At 40.2% G+C, this 23,346-nt stretch overlaps 2 protein-coding genes across 5 annotated transcripts in view; one reads left to right on the top strand and one right to left on the bottom strand.

The window, feature by feature from the left end:
• LOC135105736 (calcium uptake protein 3, mitochondrial-like) overlaps positions 1–408 on the bottom strand; it is a 29,837-nt gene extending 29,429 nt beyond the window's left edge. For both annotated transcript variants that reach the window (XM_064014180.1, XM_064014182.1), the window contains exon 1: positions 393–408. In XM_064014180.1, coding sequence (XP_063870250.1) covers positions 393–395 — 3 coding nt within the window. In that variant the 5' untranslated portion in view covers positions 396–408. The remainder of the gene's footprint in view (positions 1–392) is intronic.
• Positions 409–15,978: 15,570 nt separating this feature from the next.
• Positions 15,979–21,616, top strand: LOC135105735 (protein disulfide-isomerase-like). Of its 3 annotated transcripts, XM_064014177.1 has the most exons (7): positions 16,061–16,249; positions 17,912–18,690; positions 18,810–18,986; positions 19,885–20,130; positions 20,335–20,430; positions 20,603–20,677; positions 20,888–21,616. In XM_064014177.1, exons 1-7 carry the CDS (start codon positions 16,096–16,098, stop codon positions 20,939–20,941), a joined length of 1,581 nt encoding a protein of 526 aa, XP_063870247.1. In that variant the 5' UTR covers positions 16,061–16,095; the 3' UTR covers positions 20,942–21,616. The 3 variants fall into 3 exon arrangements, with proteins under 3 accessions (XP_063870249.1, XP_063870248.1, XP_063870247.1); XM_064014179.1 differs by lacking the exon at positions 20,335–20,430 and having other exon boundaries at positions 15,979–16,249; XM_064014178.1 differs by lacking the exon at positions 20,603–20,677 and having other exon boundaries at positions 16,006–16,249.
• Positions 21,617–23,346: the final 1,730 nt, after the last annotated feature.

Raw genomic sequence — 23,346 nt, 5'->3', positions numbered from 1 at the left:
TAGGGAGTTGATGAGAAAAGTAGGCAAGCGAATATGTATTTAAATTAGAGTAGATTAAAGGATCAAATTAAGGTGATGCTTGAACACTACAGAAGCGGTCATTATTGAGGAAGAATACGTAAGGGCAGAGAGAAACAGCATGCAGATATAGTACGTGATGAGAGAGAGAGAGAGAGAGAGAGAGAGAGAGAGAGAGAGAGAGAGAGAGAGAGAGAGAGAGAGAGAGAGAGAGATCTTATCTTATTGCATTTTTTACAGGATAATACTACCAGTCTCGTTGTAGCCTTCTTGTGTTTTCACTTCATTGAACCTGAAAACATGTGAATATTTTGACACATACATACACACACACACACACACACACACACACATACTTCTCTAATGATACACACCATTCACTTATTGTCCAGCCTGGGACGCTGAATTGTCATTGTCCTTCCCGACTTTGTAGCAACAGCCGGTTAGTGGTCATTTCCTCCTGCCTTGTCCCATCGTCCCGCCACCCAGGCAGTGATAAGTGGTGGCTAGCGCTGAGTCAAATCTGGAGTGAAGCTGATTGAGAGAGCCCCGTCTGCTCGTCTGTCTGATCCAGAGAGAGAGAGAGAGAGAGAGAGAGAGAGAGAGAGAGAGAGAGAGATTATCATGTCACATCCACATAAAAACTTCCTTACACTTTTTCTCTCTCTTTTATCACACCAAACATGTCACAGAACAAGTATCTATAACGAGATTTTAGAAACGGAACGTTTCTAGCACAGTATTACCTTGAATGTCTGACGGGGAAGGAAAGGGAAGGAGTCACAAGTGAAAACGGTAAGTGGTGACAGTGATGATAGCAATTCTCAGGCCATTCACTTCTCTCCACCTCCGTGATAAATTTGAAGCTGTTGCGAGAAAGCTTCGCAAATGTATAAGAACATAAAAACATGGAAAGCTGCAAGAAGCCATCAGGTCTTCACGGGGCAGTCCCTGCATAGAATATGTCTGCTGCTTATTTCACTTATTTCCACCTATCATCCTCATCCATGAAAATGGTCTGATCTTCTCCCACCCTATTGATTCACCACTAAGTTTGATTACGGAGTCTATTCCATTCATCTACCATTCTTCTCGAGAGCCACAGTTTGTCAATTTGTTTTTTCCTTATATAGATTTATCAAGCTTGAACCCGCTATTTCTCGTCCTCTCCTGACTCATCTGTTACATCTCTATATTATCGAGTTCCGCATTTTTAAACACATTAGTTTCTCATAAGGACTTTTCCAAAAGGCCACAGGTCACCAGTTGAATTTCCATACTTTTTTTTTTTCAGAACTATAATTATGGAAAAAACTGAAAACCTTAACCCATATTTTCAAACGGGCTAGAATCTTATGAAGACTTTCCAGGAGTCACCAAGATGACTAGTTATGTTTTTGAGTTTTTTTTTTTTTTCCTCCATTACCGGTGCAGAATCCTTATTAAACTATTACTGGAATCACACACACACACACACACACACACACACACACACACACACACCGCAGTGTAGTGGTCAGCACGCTCGGCTCACAATTGATAATTCCCGGGTTCGAGTCCCGGGCGCGGCGAGGGAAATGGGCGACTCTCTTAATATGTAGCCCCTGTTCACCTCGGGATGTTACCCGAGGGGTTGTGGCCTCGGTGTGGTGGTGTGTAAGTGGTCTTTAGTCATAAGAACATAAATAAGAGAACTTGCAAGGAGCCTACACGTGGCAGTCCCTGTGTGAAGTATACCTATTTGTTTCCACCTAATATCCCCATCCATAAATCTGTCTATTTTTTTCTTAAAGCTCCCTAATGACTCAGCACTAACAACTTGATTACTGAGTCCGTTCCATTCATCTACCACTCTGTTTGAGAACCAACTCCTTTCTATCTCTTTTTCAAACCTAAATTTTTCAAGTTTGAACCCGTTATTCCTTGTTCTATCTTGGTTACTGATCCTAAGAATTTTGCTTACGTCCCCCTTGTACCCCTTATACCACTTAAAGACTTCAATCAGGTCCCCTCTTAACCTACGTCTCAATAAAGAATATAAATTTAACAGCGTCAATCTCACTTCGTAAAGGAATACCCTTCATCCCTGTATCCTTTTAGTCATTGTACTGATTCTAATAGATCTACGAGTATTATCCTTCCTGTAATATGGGTACCAGAACTTCACAGCGTAGTCTAAATGAGGTCTGACCTGCACCAAGTATAACTTTAATATTACTTCGGGACCTCTACTTTTAACACTCCTAAAAATTATCCTAATATTCTCTTTGCTCTATTTCTGGCATCTATGCATTGCTTTCTTAGAAGCTCAGAGTCATACCCAAACATCGATCACTATGAGCTCTGCTCTTTCCGCAGGATAACGGCTGGCTGGGTGACTAGCAGACAACCGTAGGTGAATGACACACACACAAATAAATAAGAAAACTTCGAAACCTCAATAACTACTAGAGTCTGTTGAAATCAGTTGAGATAAGACGCCGAAACGTATGAAAATGCAGTTCGTCATTTACGTCTTAATGAACATTGTATATTCATTTCAATACGCATTTGCTTCCCGAGTGACTCCATGACCTACGAAAGAAAGACACTCTAAATATCACTCAGTTCGGAATGACAAGGTTACACTTTTACTGGCCAGTTCAACACTTTCACTGATGTCACACGGCTCCTTCATCACAAACTATTCTGTAACATTTTTTTTTTTTTTTTTGTTATTGTTCTGCAGCCACTTCTAAACACTGCACTAACTGGACATTGGAAGATCTATTCTTTTAACCCTTTCACTGCGTTATACAACAATTCAAACCAATTAACACAATATTTGGAATCTTAATAAGCATCTTCAAGGAAGGAGTTAAAAATGCAATTACTAACCAATGCATTGTTTGAAGCCGGCTGTAGAACAAGATAAAATGTAACAATATTAAGGAAAAATGTGCCGAATAGCAGTGAAAGGGTTTTAATTCCCATTTCTTTCTTATAGGTGCTTGTGAAGATTTGGTACAGGGTTTTTACGTAGTGCAGTCTATTATTGCGCATCGCAGGGAGAGGATTAAAACATCAATAGGACGTGGCTCTGCTTAGTTCATCCTCTGGCCATAAGATTCATATAAGACAAAGTATTGTTGAGTTAGCCATTGGCACTATACCAGATGCAGCTTATGTGTCACGTAGGAAAATGTAAGCCAGGGGAGAGTGTTGGTTCTGGCGAGCGTGGCGTTACCGTTGAGAGAGAGAGAGAGAGAGAGAGAGATTGTGTTTATTTTACCAAAGCACCATGGCAAAATTCAGCATACAGTTCGTAAATTCCCAAGGTAACAAGCGATAGGAGAAGATAGTCACGGTGTTCACGTCTTGCCTTGACTCTCTCTCTCTCTCTCTCTCTCTCTCTCTCTCTCTCTCTCTCTCTCTGACTTCCTTTCTTCCTGTTTTTTTTTTTCATCTCGCTCCAATATTTTCATACCCTTATCTCTCTCTCTGCCTATATATACTCTCTTTCTCCACTTTCTTCTCTCCGCTTTCTTTCCTGCCTATATATACTCTCTTTCTCTACTTTCTTCTCTCCGCTTTCTTTCCTGCCTATATATACTCTCTTTCTCTACTTTCTTCTCTCCGCTTTCTTTCCTGCCTATATATACTCTCTTTCTCTACTTTCTTCTCTCCGCTTTCTTTCTTACTCCCTGTATCGCCTTTCTCTCACAAATGTTGGGTTCTTCTTCTTCTTCTTCTTCTTCTTCTTCTTCTTCTTCTTCTTCTTCTTCTTCTTCTTCTTTTTCTTCTTCTTCTCTTCTTCTTCTTCCTTCTTCTCCATTGTACCACTTCAAAGGATATGCGTTTGACATTTCTCTCTCTATGAGAAGCAGTGTTACTAAGCAACAGAACGAAGGAAAACAAACTGACGCACGAACACAACGATAATCAAGCAGGTGATATTTATTCAGTTCTTACACTTGAAAAAAATAAATCAATTAAATAAAATTAAACGAATCAATATAAAACGAAGCGTATCCATAAGAAATTACCAGCAATCAATATGATGAAATTCACCGGTAATACTCCGTGAAAAAACGTGATAAACTTAAATTATACACCTCATATTTGTTCACGATCATTACTGTGCTGCGTCCCTTTCAAGATAAAGAGATTAATGATATATTTCTCTATCTTTCCCAGTTTCTTATTTGCATTCCCCTCCCGTGCTTTAACTCAGTGATTCCCGACCTTTTCTAAGTCAATGCAGCCTTCCAGGAACTTTTGAGAAATTCATGCACTCTCGCGCCTGAAATGATTAATTGAAAATAAATAAAGAAATAAATGAACATAATTAGTTCACGTTTTTTTTCTAAAGTCTTAAGACTGAAAATATATATAAATAAAAGTAATAGGTCTCTAATTTAAACCTAGAAAATACCTACTCGGTCCCAAAGAATTGTTATATAATTATGTGGGTGCTAAATGCATCATAGTAAAACAAAATGCCACATCTTGAACCTGTGAGGAGCGAATCGGGTTTGTGTGTAAATTAATGCAATACGGAAATTTGTCATAGTTTAATCTCATTTCAGATTACTTCCTCACATGACACAACTTCCTTTCTAAAACATCTTTTTCTATGATGCACGATTATATACAGTGGCCATGTCATGTACTGTACGTACATGTTACGCAGCACACAATTTCCTTCCTAAAACATCTTTTCTTACTGTGCATTCTTATACACACTGGTCATGCAATGCACCCCTCCATGCACCCCATCATTTCCAGGTGCCCTTTGAACAAATTCATGCACCCCAGGGTGCACCATGCACCCAAGTTGACCATCACTGCTCTAACTCCTTCAAAGGAAAACAAATTAATGACATATTTTCTGTCTTCCAGTCTGTCTTTTCCTCCTATATTTCTTCAGTCCGCTAACTTCTTCCAAGGAAAACAAATTAAGGATATACCTCTCTGTCTTCCTCAGTCTGTTTCTACCCTGCATTCCTCTCTAGTCCTGCAACTCCTCCCCAGTCATCTAACTCCTCCCTTGCTCCGCCGCCGCCACCACCATTATACTTTCTCCCGTGCTTCCTCCACCAGCGAGCACCACGTGGCCAGACAGATACAGGCGGTACAGGCGACAGTCAGAACACCTGTGTTAGGGAGGGTATCAGAGGGCGATAAATATTCCCGTCTAACTTCCTCCCTTCCCATGGCTTCCCATCATGCTAGAGTGCGTATACAGCACACCGAGGTCCCTACAGTGAGTTCACTTATTTGAATAACATAATAACATTCTTAAATAATACGAGCCTCTATGTTATTAAAGAGAGTGACTGAAAGCATTATAGACCTTATTTCAGTTATTTTGAAGACTCTCGGGAAATTTTGGAGTTTCCAAAAGTGACAGATGCACCATTAATGAGAGATACACATAATAACCCGCCTAATCATCTCTCCGGTCTCATGAGAGAATAAAGAGTTCTCTTGCACCTGCTTTGAAATACTGCGATGGTTAGGTGGGTTCTTACGGGTATTTTTTCTCATAAATGGTGCAGAAGCACGTCGAATTATCACGAGAAGCATGAAATTACCCTTGAAAAACCTTCGAAATTTCCACAAGTCTGACCAAAATAGCAGAGAAAAGGCCCCGAAACCATTGAGAATACGGTTAAAAAACACGAGCGAATATTTATCATGATGCGAAATGGCGCTTGATTACACGAGGCAGTTTCCATAAACTGGAACATGACCTTCCCCTCATCAAGACCTCTGTGGTGGTGTTCACGCTCATTACCCAGTCGTTAGTATTATTTTGTAAAGACTTGCACTACTCATCCACTGCTCCGTTTGCAAACCTATATTTTCATATACCTCTTTCATGAGCACACATTGACGTAGTAACCTCAACCCCCACAACTTGCCACAAGTGTTATGCTCTTCAGGGTAAATAGTAATCATCATCATCCTCCACTGACACCTCCCTCCCTTCCTCGCTTCCTCTAGGTCTTTCCACCTGTGTCTGTCAGCAACTTGTCTATTTCACACCGTTCCTGCAAAGTTTCTTCTATTTCTGTTTGTTTCTTATTCTATTCTCTCTCTCTCTCTCTCTCTCTCTCTCTCTCTCTCTCTCTCTCTCTCTCTCTCTCTCTCTCTCTCTCTCTCTCTCTCTCTCTCTCGTCTTGTGTCTCGTGTCTCGTGCATATCCACCTATCCCTTCCGTTCTACTCAGGATACGCTTCAACTCTGGTGTGGTCCCTAATGCATGATAGTCTCAGCTTCTTATCTTTCCATGCTGTGACTGAGGTCGAGGAACTAAAAAATTCAGCGTCCAAAAGGTACGAGTTTTTTTTTTTTTTTTTCTTCTTCTTCTTTCAATTCTTTGTCTATAAATATTTTTTCTTTCTTATTTTTTCCCTTTGGCATAACATGGAGGAATAAGAAAAAGAACATTCATCATCATGGTGCAGGGAACTGAAAGCATTTTGGCAACAATTAATAGATACAAGTGCAAATAGGGAGGATACAACGTTAGAACAGCAACCAGAGAGAGAGAGAGAGAGAGAGAGAGAGAGAGAGAGAAAGAGAGAGAGAGAGAGAAGGTAAGAAATGTTGCTGAGGTAGAGGGGAACAGAGAGACAGGCGACAGGGATGGATGAAACTTGTGCAAACCATGTGTGTGTGTGTGTGTGTGTGTGTGTGATGAGAGGATTGATAGGTAGATTAGCGGTTTAATGACGGAGAGTAATGATAAACCAGCTGCCTCACCACCCCTTGAATCCCCTCCAGTAATCATGTGGCAGTGTGTCCACCTCCCTCTCCCTCCCCTCATCCACCCTTCACCCTCCCTCTCCCTCTCCCCGCAGGACGTTGGCGCCACTCAGCCACCTCTCGCTGCGTAAATGGTCATACCAACTCTTTTCACTTCATTTCACTTCACTCGTCCATCCCTCATCTGTCTCTCTCTCTCTTTAATCTCCATCAAGCTTGTTCCTCTCATCCATTGACCTTTTTTTTTCCAGTATTATGTTTGGTGAGTAGAAGGACTGCTCAACACACACACACACACACACACACACACACACACACACACACACACTTGACTCTGTAACCACGAAGAATCTTGTAATTTTAATGAGCATATTTTCAGCCTCACAGTTGCTACTTAACTAAACCGTTTATCATTATATTTTTACTATGATTATGATTGTTATTATTATTACACACACACACACACACACACACACACACACACACACGTATACTAGCAAAGCGCGTTGGTATGTTGCGTACCATGGGTCTGAAGGAAATAAGATACAGATAAAGGTTCATAGGAAAGCAAGAAAGACCATCAAAAGGAAAATCCACCGAGTGTTGATTAGAGAGAAAGAGAAGATTCAGGCTTTACAAGGCACTGGAAATTTGTATATAAAGAAAACAAATGTATAAGTTCGTTAGCAAGAAAAAAAAAAAATCGTTCCCATTGCTTCAAGTTCTTTTCATGAAATGTGGCAACGTGATCACAAGTGTTACATTATATGACTCATGCTCCTAACCCTATTGGTCTCTCATTGGTACGATTTTTTCAAAGGTGACGTAGATGATTGGTCAGGTGCTCAAGGTGTATTCCTTCTTCTTCTTCTTCTTCTTCTTCTTCTTCTTCTTCTTCTTCTTCTTCTTCTTTTTCTTCCTCTTCTTTCCCGTTGATGGTGTATCATTGCTTAACTATCACTAGAATCATGATAACATTCTTGAAAATTATAATATTTTTTTTTTTTCACCATCCTGCATAAAACTCCTCTTGCATAAAAAGAAATTAAACGTTTGAGAATACGGTCCTATAACTACCTAGTAGCGTGCGCTCATGTGTGTGTGTGTGTGTGTGTGTGTGTGTGTGTGTGTGTGTGTGTGTGTGTGTATGTGTGTGTGTGTGTGTGTGGGTGTTTGTGTGTGTGTGTGTGTGTGTGTGTGTGTGTGTGTGTGTGTGTGTGAGTGTGTGTGTGTGTGTGTGTGTGTGTGTGTGTGTGTGTGTGTGTGTGTGTGTGTGTGTGTGTGTGTGTGTGTGTGTGTGTGTGTGTGTGTGTGTGTGTGTGTGTAAAGAAGGAGTGAGTGAACCAAGCCAAGATCTCAGGTAAACTAAAGGGTGAGACATCTGGCATCAGTTTTTCCATATTCTGAGAAGCGACAGAAATCTGATGAGAGTGTTATTGAGAACCACCTCACTGGTAACCACTGAGCACTGAGCACGCCACCTATACCCTTCATATACCTCCAAAATGACCTATAGGTATATGCATTTCTGAGATATAATTATAACTGGGTGTATTCAAGACACTCCAAGTCCAAAATCGTGAATGCCAGTGCTGTAAGATTCCTGAAATCAGCTGTGCCACGTTACGATTTGTACTGTGAGGGAACATTGACAGTATATAGTTTAGACATAGAGGCGAAATAAGACAAGAATAGGATTAAAATCACCACCACCACATAACAATGTATAACGTAAAATTCTGAACATTATAGTGTATAGTTTAAGCCAGAGGTTCTCAAACTTTTTCGCTTATTGGCGCACTAATGATATATCTTGATGGCGCAGCAACTCTACAGTCACGTGTAGTGTATACCTGTCCATGAAAATTACGCGATGCACTTGAGGGATAGCCGTGGTGAACTATGCCGCAGAGCACAGTTTGAGAATCACTGGTTTAAGCAGAGATTCAACCAGCGAAGACAACCACAGAACTTAAAAAAAAACTGCACCACAATTGACAGCACAGAATTTAGACGGAGAGCCAAGCAGCAAAGCAAAACGAGCACAGGATATATTAATGATACCATTATTAGCGGAGGCAGAGACTGTGATATGTGCGCCCATTATTTAACAGGGATTTTCCATGGCTTAAGTATATCGGTGCGCCATCCCTCCCTGGTAGTGAGAGGCAGATTGCTGGCACATCCTACAGCCAAAGAACACTGCCACCTTATTCCCTGCGCATCGTGAAAGAAATAAGAAAGAAAAGAATGAAAGAAAGCATGAAAGGATGAGTGAATAAATAAATAAATTAATTACTTCACTTTCAGTAGATCCAGTAAATGGATCGATCATATCCTCAATTAGCACGTTACCCAGAGAGAGAGAGAGAGAGAGAGAGAGAGAGAGAGAGAGAGAGAGAGAGAGAGAGAGAGAGAGAGAGAGAAGTAATTGTTATCCTCGTCTTCTCCACATCAGTTCACCTCATGAACATAAAAACCTCAGCTGCTTGCGAAGGACAAAAAGAAAAAAAGTAAAATAGATTGATAAGTAAATAAATAAACAAATAAATAAATAAGTAAATAAAATAAGATAAATACAAAAAATAAAAGAGAGTTATCAGGATAATATGTACCTACGAGTAATATCCTATACTAATTTGATATCCCCCTCCTCTCTCTCTCTCTCTCTCTCTCTCTCTGGAAGTTAGGTCGACGTGTCCGTAAACACTTTCTTTTCTTAGGCTTAGTCATCATGCTCCTACTCCTCAACCCCATATGCACAAAGGCGGTCTCTCTCTCTCTCTCTCTCTCTCTCTCTCTCTCTCTCTCGGTAAGGGCGAATGAATAATCTGCGAAAGTGATTTTGCGCTTGAAACTTTTTTTTCTTTTTTCCTCCTCTTCCTCCTTATTTTCTTCATCTCTGTCTCCTCTTCCTCCCCTCCTCTTCCGCCTTCCCCCATTCCTCCTCTTCCTCCTCCTCTTTTTCTTCTTCTTCTTTGTTGGTGTTGTTGTTGTTGTTGTATATTTTTCCAAGAAAAGATATAATTATAAGTCTTGCATAATATATATATATATATATATAGAGAGAGAGAGAGAGAGAGAGAGAGAGAGAGAGAGAGAGGCAGGTTCCTAAGGACACGTCATATTTCCGCGACACAATCTCTCATATGTGAAACACTGCCACTCGCCTTGTGTATGATGCAATGCTAAACTTTCTACACATCATGGCGTCTTGTTTTGAAACGCTCGGTTCTTTTATCAGGACTATTTTCAAAGACTTCAGGAATGATAGATGTGGTTCTAATAGGTACCTTTTTCCCTATTGACATTACAGATTCCTTATTAAACTATCACTGGAATCATAAAAATCATCCCTGAAAACCGTAATAACTTTCAGTACAGCATGTTAAAAGTAGTCCAGGTGAGGCGCTGAAACATCTAAGAAAACGGTCTATAGAGATATCATATTAGTCTACACACAGCAGGGTAACTAGCTCCTCTAAACTGCAGCTTTCTTTCTCACTGACTCAAAGGGAAACAATTTTCACCCGGTCTCTTTGGTCCTAAAACATTCGAGAATACGGTCCATAACACTATCATAGCAGCCCATAGCAGCCTACAATCAACAGCTAACTTCCCGCTGACTCACAGGGAAGCACTGGAATGTCTCCCGGCCTTTCTGCCCCAGCTGGTCACAGTCGATGGGTAAATATTTGACCTGTAGGCAGCTCCGTCTCCCGCTTCGGTAAGCCTGAATACAAACAGCTCAGGAACTCAACCGCTTTCCCTCATTTCCTTCATTTACAGCAACACAGTTTTGGCCAGAAGTCAAGTTAACCTGCCGTACTTACTTCCACTGTGTTTAGCGTTGTTCCTGAGTCTTGGGTCGTGTAGTTTGCTGACATTTGCAGTGTGACAACAGATAGATTCTGAGGAGATCGGAGGATTTGACACGGAGAGAAAACGCAAAACGCAATGGAAGTGGCAGGTTAGTCGATCCATGGTCAAGATGGTAACAGAGTGGGATGTAAGTTTTTAATTATTTGCTTATCTGCTGTGATATCTAGTTAGCAAATAAGTAAGGACGGAGTAACTTTACTTATGGTTTTTAGGAACCATGCTTTGAAAAAAAAGTTTTAGGTTCTCATAAGATACAAATGTCAGAGACCATAGAGATGATTAATCAAGTTCTCATGAGTATCTTCGCATTGACCATGAATATTTTTAGTTAAAATACCACTCAGTCATGAAAATAGCATTGAAAATCACAATAACTTCTACTTACAGCCTGTTAAGATTAGTCAAGATTATGCACCAGAATGATACTAGTCACATAAATATGAGTCACCTTACCTGTTTATAAGAATAGTCAGATTAGGTTAGATGATTTGATTTAATTTAACCTAACCTATCATAGCTTAGTATTTATCTAATTGATTAGTGTATTGAATTAATTAATTAATTAATTTCATTTATTTTGTAAGAGAGGTTCTAGCCATGGGCAACAAAAGACGGAAAAAAAAAGCACCACAAAAGATCCCAGTCCCAAAAGAGAGTCGTCCAAAAACAATAATAAAAAAAATAAAAATACAAGAAGTGTCTTGAAACTAGGCTAAGAAGCTGACCCACTTAAGCTCGTCTAATGAACCCAAAGAGAATCTCAATGTGACCTTGTATCCATTTGTGTAGGTAATAGAATTTTTGCGATATGCTTTCATGGGTTTCTTTGCATTGAATATCATGCGACACTCATGTAATTTCATCAAAGGAGACTGCGGTATCATTTCTGTTGAGTAGCGTGTTTTCCTCCACTATCGATGCCTGTGAGGTAGGACAGGTGCAGGCCTGGGACCGTACTGACAAATTTCCCTGTACTTCATCTCAGCTAGTTACTTTTAACAGACTTTAGTAAAAGTTATTGAGGTTTTCAAGTGTTTTCATGATTTTAGTAATAGTTGAACCAAGATTCTCCATCAATTTATAAAAACACTCATAAGAACCCGACTAATACCCTGTATGACCTTTGAAAATAATTCTAATGAGAAAACAAAATTTTTCAGTATGCGAGCTACGGCCGATGAAGTACGTAATAATAATAGTAGTGGTAGTAGTAGTAGTATTAGTAGTAGTAGTAGTAGTAGTGGTAGTAGTAGTAGTAGTAGTAGTAGCAGTAGTGGTGGTAGTAGTAGTAGTAGTAGTAGTAGTAGTAGTAGTAGTAGTAGTAGCAGTAGTAGTAGTAGTAGTAATAATAATAGTAGTAGTAGTAATAGTAGTAGTAGTCGATCAATCAGTCAATCAATCCTTCTTTATTTCATAACGTACAAGTAACTTACACATTACATAATACATACGTAAACTCATACTGGCAATTCAATAAGAAAACTCCACTTGTGGGCTCATGATTTTCTCCCTATAAAGTAGTAGTAGTAGTAGTAGTAGTAGTAGATGTAGTAGTAATAATACTAGCAGTAGTTATTGTAGTCTTAATACTATACAAGTAAGGTTACCAGCCTACGTCACATGGAGACATGTGGTAACTGGTACTCTCCTTAATACTTTCCTGGTGCGACGTGGTGTGGCAGCGCGGGGGAAGTACCGCTATTTCCTAGAGACCCTGTACAGGTGTCTACTCGTCTACTACCTCCCTCTTATTCCTCCCCCTCATCATTATCTTATTCCTCATCTTATTCCTCGCCTCCTCCAATAACTACCTCCTCCTTCTCCTGTTCTTCATCCTCTTATTCCCGTCTCCTCGTAACCATCCCCTCCTCCTCATCATCTTATTCCTCATCCTTTTATTTATATCGTCCTCGTGTAACTATCTCCAGCTTCTCCTCCTCCGCTCCGTCCTCGCCTCCCATATTTGTCATTGCGTGCTAGGGTCTTTTACCTCAAAAAGTACAAGTTAACAAGATACACGATCCAGACACACACCAGACACGCACCTGTTTAACCTATACGTATCTTTAATACATAGCGTGTTTCTCTCTGTATATCCCTATCTGCCTTTCCGTGTCTGGAACAACTGGCTGTGCTATTCACGTACAAAAGAGGGATGTAACAAGTTTAAAGCTTCACTGGTAACTTTTGCTTTGGTTCTGTAGTCGATGCTTTTAAATGAAACTCGAGTATATCCCATCTTCTTAAACTAATCGTGCAGAATAACTGGCAAACTATCAGTAAAAGCACGAAAAAAGTACTTGAAAAAAAGAGTAACCGCCACCAAAGGAATATTTTCAAAGGCTACAGAGGTGATTAGTCAGGTTAGCATAAGCTTTTTTTATTACTAAGTGTACATAATAATTATCAAACTCTCATTAAAACCACGAAGAAAAGTACTTGGAAAAACTTATTACCTTCCAGCAAATGACCGTTTTCAAAGGGTCAAGTCATCATGTGTGTTTTACTTTTTTTTTTTTCTCTCGCTAATGGAGCAGAAGAATAAGTACTTGAGAAAAACGAGTAACTTCCAACAAGGGACTATTTTTCAAAGGATATATAGATGATTTGTCAGGTTCTCATTGATGTATTTTTTTTTTTTTATTTACTAATCGTGCAGAAACACTGTTAAACTACCAATAAAAGTAGGAAGTAAAAAATCCCTAAAAAAACCTAATAACTTCCACTGTACCCTATTAAAAGTAGTCGAGATTAGACACTGAAACGTCTGAGAATACAGTATTATCATCTCGGAGACACTAGAGCGAGATGTATGACCTTTTACAGAAGCAACATATTATCAGTCGCTTAGACAATCAACCCACCAAACTTCTATCTATGAACCAACTGATTATCCTTGTGTATGTGTACATAAATGTTACGAATTAATAGTGTTTAATGATACAAATGCCTCGATGATAAGTTCTACACATAATTAGGTTGTATATTAATGCCACTTCTTGGAATACTTGTGTTCTTCCATGGCGACGTGAATGATGTGAATGCCTTGTCTTATCTCATTCCCTCGGGTCTTGGAAGTGAAGTGTCATCACCTGGGGCGCTCACATCCTTCTCTCTCTCTCTCTCTCTCTCTCTCTCTCTCTCTCTCTCTCTCTCTCTCTCTCTCTCTCCACATACGCATTACATCTCTCGCTCTTATCACACACACACACACACACACACACGCCGGCTCAGAACACCTGTCCTGAGTGGTGTGTACAGGTGAGCAGCTGCAAAAATCCCACCTGTTGGCTGATGGTGTGGCGGGAAGTTAACAGGTGTGTGTGTGTGTGTGTGTGTGTGTGTGTGTGTGTGTGTGTGTGTGCGTGTGTATGTTTGCTTACGGCACAATTCCACGTGTACAATTTGACGTATGTTAGCGTGAGCGGTCTCTCTCTCTCTCTCTCTCTCTCTCTCTCTCTCTCTCTCTCTCTCTCTCTCTCTCTCTCTCTCATGGTTCGCTAGAAAAACAGCAAATTCGATCTTGGCTCACGGGAATTTTTCAGTGGGACAAGTACCGCTCTGTCCCGTAACACTGACTTGGCCCAGATGACCTTGCCAATACAATACCATAAGCCTACCACAGTGCCCACCATAGTCAAACTAACACGGAAAACATATACTGTAGATCCACAACAAACAAAACACGTGGATATGAAATCAATACACTTAAAAACATAAAAGAAGTGATAATAATAATAATAATAATAATAATAATAATAATAATAATAATAATAAGACAACGCTACATTATGAACTGTAGGGCTTTCCAAAACAAGTACAGATACATACACTTTTTAATAGCTACAGTCATCTGAAGCGAACGACCATAACTTTCAAAGGGAGAAAGTGCAGAATGTTCACCACACGGGGTAAGGAACTGCAGCTCCCTGTGGGTGGGAGTGGTGATGGCGCCGCATGTTTCCTAACTACACGTGTACATTAGTAAGAGGAAGAACAGGAACACGAGGTGGTGGAGTGTTGGTGGTGGTGGTGGGTGTTGGCGGCGAGTGAAAGTTACATATATTAATTAATAAGTAAGTAAATTAATAAATGAATAAATAAATACACACAAAGATACAATAAGCACATACTGTTACATGATTATACAAACACCACGTAAATAAAAAAACTAAATATGCGTCTACAGGAACACACTGTAATCAATGAACACAGTGACAGTAGTATTAGTAGTAGTAGTAGTAGTAATAACCTGGGACAGGGATGATAGTGTTGGTAAGACGTATAAGCATGAGAGGCAGCACATAATAGTCTAACCCAGTGGGAGTCACGTGGATGTCACTGAGTCCGCACCAAGTACATTTCCAATAACCCCTTTTAAATCATTAGAGTCGGATGCTGAACAATACACATCGCGGCAAAAGCAATACCTACCAGTACTCTCTCTCTCTCTCTCTCTCTCTCTCTCTCTCTCTCTCTCTCTCATCATAAGTGTTAGTCCTTCTCTTTAACATTCAGCGAATGGCCTTCAGTAAGCTTTTGGAACTCAAGAAAAGAAACGAAAAAAAAGAAGAAAAAACTACATGAAAACCGGTCTTTAAGGTTACCTATTATAGTCTTGTATTGCACCGAATTCATACTGTCTGATGAAATACAATCCCAAATAAAACAAAATATTCTCTCTATCCCTGTAGTCGAATTAGTAGTAAAGTGGGGAAGATAATTTGTTCCACCTCATAAGGAAACTATGTCAAGCGATGAGTCATGAAAAGAATGCTATAACACATCAGTTTAGCTACACTACTCCTGCATATGATCGATTAGTAGTGTCTTTAGGTTCCCCATAACAATTTCACAAAAAAACATGCTGTATTATATATTGTATACACATGAAAAACTCATGCGTGGAATTCAGTGTTGTCATAATACTCTGCCAGAACTTCCACAGCTATAATTCATGGACAGGCATTGCATTCATGTTTTCTACCGATGCTTATAGCCGTCTGCCTTTAAGTACGTTTATAACCACCCACGTACTTTCATACCATATGTTAGTATTTTCCCTATCAGTGAGTTTAAAGTCCCGGTACGGAATCACTACCCACAATCCACCCGTCCCCTTACACATTGCAGTGACGTCACACTGACTGGCAAACACCACTTGAAAACTTGAAGTAGACGTTCTCCTATCAAACGTGCCGCTTATTTACTACAGCTTTCGAGATGACCAAATCTCAACATTAGCAGACTTGCCAATAAACGCTAAATGTTGTTCTCATAACCTCTAGACACTACGAGTTTGGATGCGTGAGTAAAACCCCATACAAATACAGCCACTGGTAACGGCAGCAACCAGCCAATGGGGGCGGCCCACGACTGGCCACGTCTGCGTCTTGCCGCGCCTTCACACTCTCGTCCCAGACTGTATCAACAACCCGGACGATGAGGGTGGGAGTTTCCGTTGCCGTCGTGCTGACCACCTTGGCTCTAGCAGTCATAGCAGAAGATATCAGCACAGATGAAGGCGTGTTAGTGTTGACGAAAGGCAACTTCCAGAAGGCTACCGAAGACAATGAATTCGTCCTGGTCGAGTTCTGTAAGTAAAAATTGGTTCACGTTTGGTGGTGGGCTTTTCCCTCCCCGGTGATGATGCTCGTGCGTGTGGGAGGAAACCGGTCTGCTGCCTGAAGGATCGGAGCAGCATATTGGTTGCTTGTAAGATGCCATGCAGATTTTTACTGTGCATGAACACGAGTGGTGTCACAAAACTTGGGATTGATGTGTAATCGTGTCATACTTGAGTAATAAGTCACTTGCATTGACATGTAGTGTCTTCATTAAATGGGCGTGTTTATGGTGAATAATCTGTATATGTCTTCCAAAACATGGCTCATCTTGCTTCTTACCGGGTGGTTGAATGTGCGTCATTATGCATTGCCGTTGTATGTCATCTGTCCTTACATCACTGATAACCAGTGTGTCAAGTGTCTGGCCATATATCATCCTTAACGCCCATATGGATTATATAGCCTACCGTTATCCAATACCTTGTTTGGCATTGTGATATGCCAGTTACTACGTGTTATTTTGAGTACAATGAAGTCACTTTCTGATATGTATGCGCTAAGTATTCGTTTGAGCAAAGCAGTGATGTCAGCACTTCGGTATTGAGTCTATGTGCAGGGTTGGTGAACAAGGAATGACATCCGCCTGTTCCTTGGCTGCTAGAAGGCGCATCTTTCAAGGGCAAGGTTGCCAGATGCTGCTTTGCTTGTCCTGAATGCTGAATGAATGTGTTGTCTTTAAGCTCACTGCGGGAACTTGGGTTAACGAATTGATGGATTCGTTAGGAATAAAAGTTTGTATAGTAGATTATTAAATGGTTTGACATGTACGTGGATGTATTTTGTAAATATTTTGCTCGGTTATTTTGACACCGTAGAGGATGGGACAATAATTTCATCAAGTGCAAAGTAGTAAAGAGGCATGAGCAGTGTTCTGTGCGATGAAGACATTCCAGTCCTTGCACCGAAGCACCATTACGCTCCACATAAGCTTTAGGGCAGGGCTAGGAGGCGGTGGTATTCATTGAGCGAAGAAAGGAAAACAAAACTGCTTGTCTGGTGAAAGCGGGGTGTAAGGAGCTATGAAGCAGATGGAGTGCACTGAGACGCGCGGTCACGGTGGGCGGGGGCGATTACAGGAGGGAGAAGGGCGTGCTGTCACCTAACGGTACCACGCGTTCCACTGTTTTGCTAAGTTCATTTCGAATATGCGTATGAACTTTTGAGTTGGATTAGGACTGGTCATAAAATTGCAATTGATAATGAAGTGCTCCGGGGAGGGCGTGTATGAGTAGGCGTGGTGATGTAGCGAAGTGTGGTGCTCACGGGGGAAAGGTTGTTCACCCCGCCAGCCGGCACTGGTCGCCCTCTTTTCTTAGGTTATCACTCTCCCCACCATCAAATGCCCTTTGAACATATTGGGAAGCATGACAGTAAAGTATCTCCTTGAATCTTATGAATGTTGGGAGAATGTGTAGGTATCTGTATATAGGAATGGCCTTTAAATGGATGAATTTACTTTTGTTGTATTTAGTTTTATGTAAAATATAGTAATTTTTCTTGAAACCATTTCATGGTATATTAAAATAATTTAAAATGAGTGCAAAATAGATCCTTAATTTTCTCTCAATCTCAAGTCATATATAGCTGCTTATTTATTCATAAACAAATTACTAAAAATTCTTGCATTTCAGATGCCCCATGGTGTGGTCACTGCAAGGCTCTGGCGCCTGAGTATGTCAAGGCTGCTGCCAAGCTGACTGAGATGGAATCTGCCATCAAGTTGGCTAAGGTTGATGCCACTGAAGAAACGGAGCTTGCTGAGGAGCATGGCGTCAGGGGTTACCCCACCCTCAAGTTCTTCCGTAATGGCAAGCCAATGGATTACAATGGTGGCCGCCAGGCTGATGACATTGTTAACTGGCTGCTGAAGAAGACTGGCCCACCTGCAAAGGCTATTGCATCTGTGGATGAAGCCAAGGCTCTGATTGATGCCAGTCCAGTTGTGATCATTGGCTTCTTCAAGGATCAGGAATCTGCTGGGGCTAAGCAGTTCCTGGCAGCAGCAGGTGCCACCGATGACCATCCATTTGGTATCACCTCTGAGGATGTAGTCTTCAAAGAATACGAAGTGGAGGGTGAGGGCATCATTCTGTTCAAGGACTTTGATGAGGGTAAGAATAAGTATGAAGGAGAGATCACTGAAGAGGGTATCTCCAAATTTGTTAGTGCCAACTCCCTGCCACTGGTTGTGGACTTTAACCATGAGACTGCTTCTAAGATCTTTGGTGGAGAGATCAAGTCCCACCTGCTCATCTTCCTTTCCAAGGAGGCTGGCCACTATGACACCCACATGGAAGCATGCATGAATGTTGCCAAGTCTTTTAAGGGTCAGGTGTTGTTCGTCACCATCAATACTGATGAAGAGGACCATTCTCGTATCCTCGAGTTCTTTGGCATGAAGAAGGAAGAAGTAAGTATATTTAATTGAGGAAACTTATTGTATTCTACGTGTATTCAGTAGAGTTTATTTTCGTCTTTATCCTTTTGTTGTATTCTGACTGGGATATTTAACCATTTTTGCCTTTGCAGGTTCCTGGACTGCGTATCATCAAGCTGGAAGAGGACATGGCCAAGTACAAACCAGACACCTATGATCTCAGTGAGAGTGGCTTGACTAACTTTGTGCAACAGTTCTTGGATGGGAAGTTGAAGCAGCATCTGCTGTCCCAGGATCTTCCTGAAGACTGGGACAAGGAGCCAGTTAAGGTGAGAATTATTGCTGTTTCTTTGTGACATTAAATTTTTGTTTATCCTTGCAGGGTTGCTGTGGCCTAAGTAATTAGTTCTAGAGACTGTGGCAGCTTATATCAAGGTAGTTTGATTTTTTTTTATTCCCTCAATATTAGCAAAATGGTCAGTACACACACGTGTGTGTGTGTGTGTGTGTGTGTGTGTGTGTGTGTATACACATGCATGCATATAATGCACTTTTCTAAATGCCCATTACAAGGGATACTATCCTGGTAGATAGATTGGATTTATTTATAAAAGCTCAGGTCTGAAGGGAGCTGATAAGTGAATTCTGGTATGGAGTGGCTTACCAACATTATCAATATTTATGGGGATCTGGAGGGTTGACATTATACATGATAAACACTGATCTGATAGTGTTACAAGGATGTGACCTGGGGCTCTTATCTTATTACTGTAGTTCATCATGGCAAAGGGACAGTTCATAATTTCTACTAGGATAGATGCAAAGATGAAATGAAAGCAAGGTAGTTCCATTTTCTCTTCAGTTGCTTTTGAATAGCATAGAATGCAATGGTAACAGTAAATTTAAATTTTTGATGTGCTGCATCCTTATTTGACTAAAATATTGTAAGTATTGTTGCAACAAGAAGTGAGAGGTTGGCTGTGAGGAAGTGTCCTGTATATATAATGGTATAGAACAATGACAACATTTTAAAGTCCTCCTTCTGACCAGGCATGTCATCCACCACTGATTTCAACACAGGAAATCAGGTTTGATATTTGTTCTTGATCTACTATTCATATTTCAAGTGAAATGCTCATTAGGAGCAAGGATAGGGTGGATGGCTGCCTGGATTGCCACTGGCACATTCTCTTCTTATATGTGAGTGAAGCTCTGCTTAAATTTCAGGTCCTGGTGGCTTCCAACTTTGATGAGGTGGCTTTCAACAAAGACAATGATGTGCTTGTGGAGTTCTATGCCCCATGGTGTGGGCACTGCAAGCAGCTGGCTCCCATCTATGACCAGCTTGGAGAGAAATTTAAGGATGATGACACTGTGGTCATTGCCAAGATGGATGCCACAGTGAATGAGCTGGAGCACACCAAGATTCAGTCTTTCCCCACGCTAAAGCTCTACAAGAAGGGCACCAATGAGGTGATGACTTGTGTTGGAACTTGATTGATCATAAACCTAACTAAATCGGTCTGTTTTTTCACTTAAAGCTGTAAGATCGAGTTTAATATTTTTATATCTAAGCTTTCAGTTTGATTTATTTTTTTAAATACTGAAACATTGAAATAGTGTAATAATATTGCAATATTGAAAATACCTTCTTTTTAACCATTTTCACAACCATAGGTGGTTGAGTACAATGGAGAGCGAACATTGGAAGGCCTGTCCAAATTCTTGGAAACAGGTGGTGTGTATGGTCAGGCAGCCCCTGAAGACATGGAGGTAGGCAGTCATGGTAGTGCCTGACTACCCTGCATGATTCCTGATCGCACCTGCAGATTCCCCTCCTTCTCACTCGGCGCAGATTCCCCATCTTCTCATTCGCTGCTACCTAACACTGTCTAGGCTCTGATTCCTTCTGCTTATGTTCCTTTATTTTGCTTTTTGCCCATAGGTTGAACATTACTCTGGCGAACGAACATTGGAGGCACTCAGTTCCTTCATTAAGGGCGATGTTGCCGAAGAGAAGGTACCTAGCTATCTTTACCAATGTAACTCCTAATCAGATTACTCCTGCCTTCCCTCCTCCTTTCACTGCTTGACTTAACAAAATCACTTGCTCTTGCTTATTAGTCATAACTGCATGATTCCCTAACCTTGTATGATGAAAGTCTTTGAAATCAGAGCTACTTGGTGGCTGAAGGATTCACTTAAATACTTGTGTTCTTTTGCTTTACAGGATGAGGAAGAAGAGGATGAAGAGGGTGATGTGCCTGCGAAGGATGAACTCTAGGATTTCTGTTTGTAACCCTTAGGGATTTTGCTTTCTCAGATGGGGAAGTGGTTGTCCTTACTTAGTTTAAAAAGGAGCTCCCATTTGCCAAATATTAAAACTTCCAATTTCAAACTTCCTTGTTAATAAAAGGATAATTACATGTTACAAGTGGCTTGTTGCCTCAGGGTTAAAGTATTAGTATTTTCATTGATAAAATACCCATTGGTCATGCAGGGAGTTCCTCATAAAGGAGTTATTTCTGATAACTTCTTTAGTTTAACCAAAATGTTTTGAATGTAGAGATTTCATTTAAAATGTGATGAAAGAGCAATGTATGCAAAGAGTATTTTTTCTATGCTTTAATGTATTTGATCACATTCCTTCAGCCTTTTTGTAAATGGGGCATTCTAACCCTTGTGACTGGGATAGGTAATTTTCAAAGGATTGGTATTAAAACTCCACTACATTTCTTAGCTGTGGTGCTGGTCAGTGGAAGATGCTGGTAATGCTTATAAGATGATGATGACATTATTGATGCTTTACTGTTGTCTTCCACGGCGCTGATCTGTTTCCCTGGACAAAGCACAATGCTTCCCGTCACAGTGTGTTGTGTGCATGAATGAGGAGTCCGAAGTCCCTGAGCAGTGTATGATTAAACCCAATGACCTTTTCCAATAAAAGTGAAAATCTGTGGTTACTTTTTCCTTTCAAAGCATATGGGAAGTGGATATTATGTACATATGATGAAATATGGACTAGGAATTTGGATTACTATGCTGAAATTCGATGATGAGTATTAAAACTACTGTAGTTAATGTTATTTGCATCAGTGAGGGTTGTGTGCAAGTACAAAGATCCTCTTTTTCTTAACACCAAGTATTGATCAATCTATTGGTCTTGATTGTTCAAATCTGAGTATACAACTTTTAAGAGAATATTGATCTTACTACTTTGACAATATCTTGAAAAAATTATTCTTGTAAATCAGGACTTTCTGTGGCACAACAAGAAACCTGAGATTTGGCATATTTTTTTAAATATTGGGGAACTAATATGGACTTAGTTGATAGGGTCAAACTGATGTGGAGTTATTGATAGGGCCATAAATGGAAAACATTCACTTATAAACAATGGCTGAGAAGAACTTGAACAAATAAAATTCCAACACTCAGCCAAAATTATCCCACACCCCCACACATGAAACATGCAACTGCTTATCTCAACTGGTTAAATTTTAAGGATGGTGCCATGGGCTTCATAGACTGGCCTCTAACACCTGTCATATGTGAATGTTAGGTTCATATTTTTAAACTCTCTCTCTCTCAGCCTCCTTCCTTATTGTGTAGGCTACCTTTGCTATGTGCTTTGCATTTAATAGTGAATTGTAAGAGAGAGATTCTCAAACAATTGAAAATGAATGGAATAGAGTTAGTAATAATGTTGTTAGTGTCGAATCAATAGGGAGTTTTAAAAGAAGACTAGACAAATTAATGAATGGAACTTATAGGTACTGAAAAAAAAAAAAAACGTTTTAATCTGGGATTGCATGCGTGTAGGCCTGCAGCTTCACTGATTTTCGTAAATTCTTGTGTTATCAAAATCGAAACTAAATAACCTTCGTGTAGACGGCAAATCTACTATTGTCCATAATCCTACTAGTATTGCAAAGCCACCTTGTATAAAAATCTGGTTCCCACTTTCTAATCACCGTTATTAAAGCATAATTCTAGTCTATTAACGATCACAGAGGCAAATTCAATGGTTGCAAAGCAAGCAAATATCTAACAGTATACAGAGATGGTGCAAGAAGCTTAACCTTCACTGCTTCCAACGGAAATGATTCGGTGGACCTTCCACTGCAGGCATGTTTTTGTATAAACATGTTAGAAAACATAAACGATGCACGTTTCCGAAGATTTAGCATACGCTACATGTATGTGCATTGTGTTATAGTTCTGTTTTGAGATCACTGGTCATTAGGTTTCCGACTTTTATCTTTTTCCTGCTTTGCCATTATCAGCAATAATATATCCAAAGCCAAATTATGTCATTAACTAGCCGAGCCTCCTTACACCAGCCCATGGCATAATCTGACAGTAAGGAATACATATAAATTGATTTTGAGCCAAACATATAAGGTGATACAATACATGTAGTGCAAAGGACTGAACACTCGGTGGCACATTTACGGTACATGACCATTTACCAATGGAGACAAGCTAATCACCAAGACTCAGATGGATTGTTATTGGTCTTGTTACAAAACAGTACATACATGAAACAAGGGCTTAAAATGAGACATTGCACTGAAATAAACAAGGGATATTTGAGACACCAATCCATGATACTATCACGTGTTTAGTGGAGAATTTTAAACCAAACCTTCGGTAAACTATCAAAATATGAAACATTTGACAGGTTAA

Source organism: Scylla paramamosain, chromosome 12 (genome assembly GCF_035594125.1).
Source record: "Scylla paramamosain isolate STU-SP2022 chromosome 12, ASM3559412v1, whole genome shotgun sequence".
NCBI lineage: Eukaryota > Metazoa > Arthropoda > Malacostraca > Decapoda > Portunidae > Scylla > Scylla paramamosain.
The sequence above is the reverse complement of the archived record's forward strand: the minus strand, read 5'-3'. Positions and strand labels throughout refer to the sequence as shown.

Coding starts and splice junctions, on each gene's coding strand:
- LOC135105735 (XM_064014177.1), top strand. CDS start 16,096: ATGAGGGTGGGAGTTTCCGTTGCCGTCGTGCTGACCACCTTGGCTCTA. Junction 16,250..17,911: donor ATTCGTCCTGGTCGAGTTCT/GTAAGTAAAAAT, acceptor CTTGCATTTCAG/ATGCCCCATGGTGTGGTCAC. Junction 20,131..20,334: donor ACAAGAAGGGCACCAATGAG/GTGATGACTTGT, acceptor TCACAACCATAG/GTGGTTGAGTACAATGGAGA.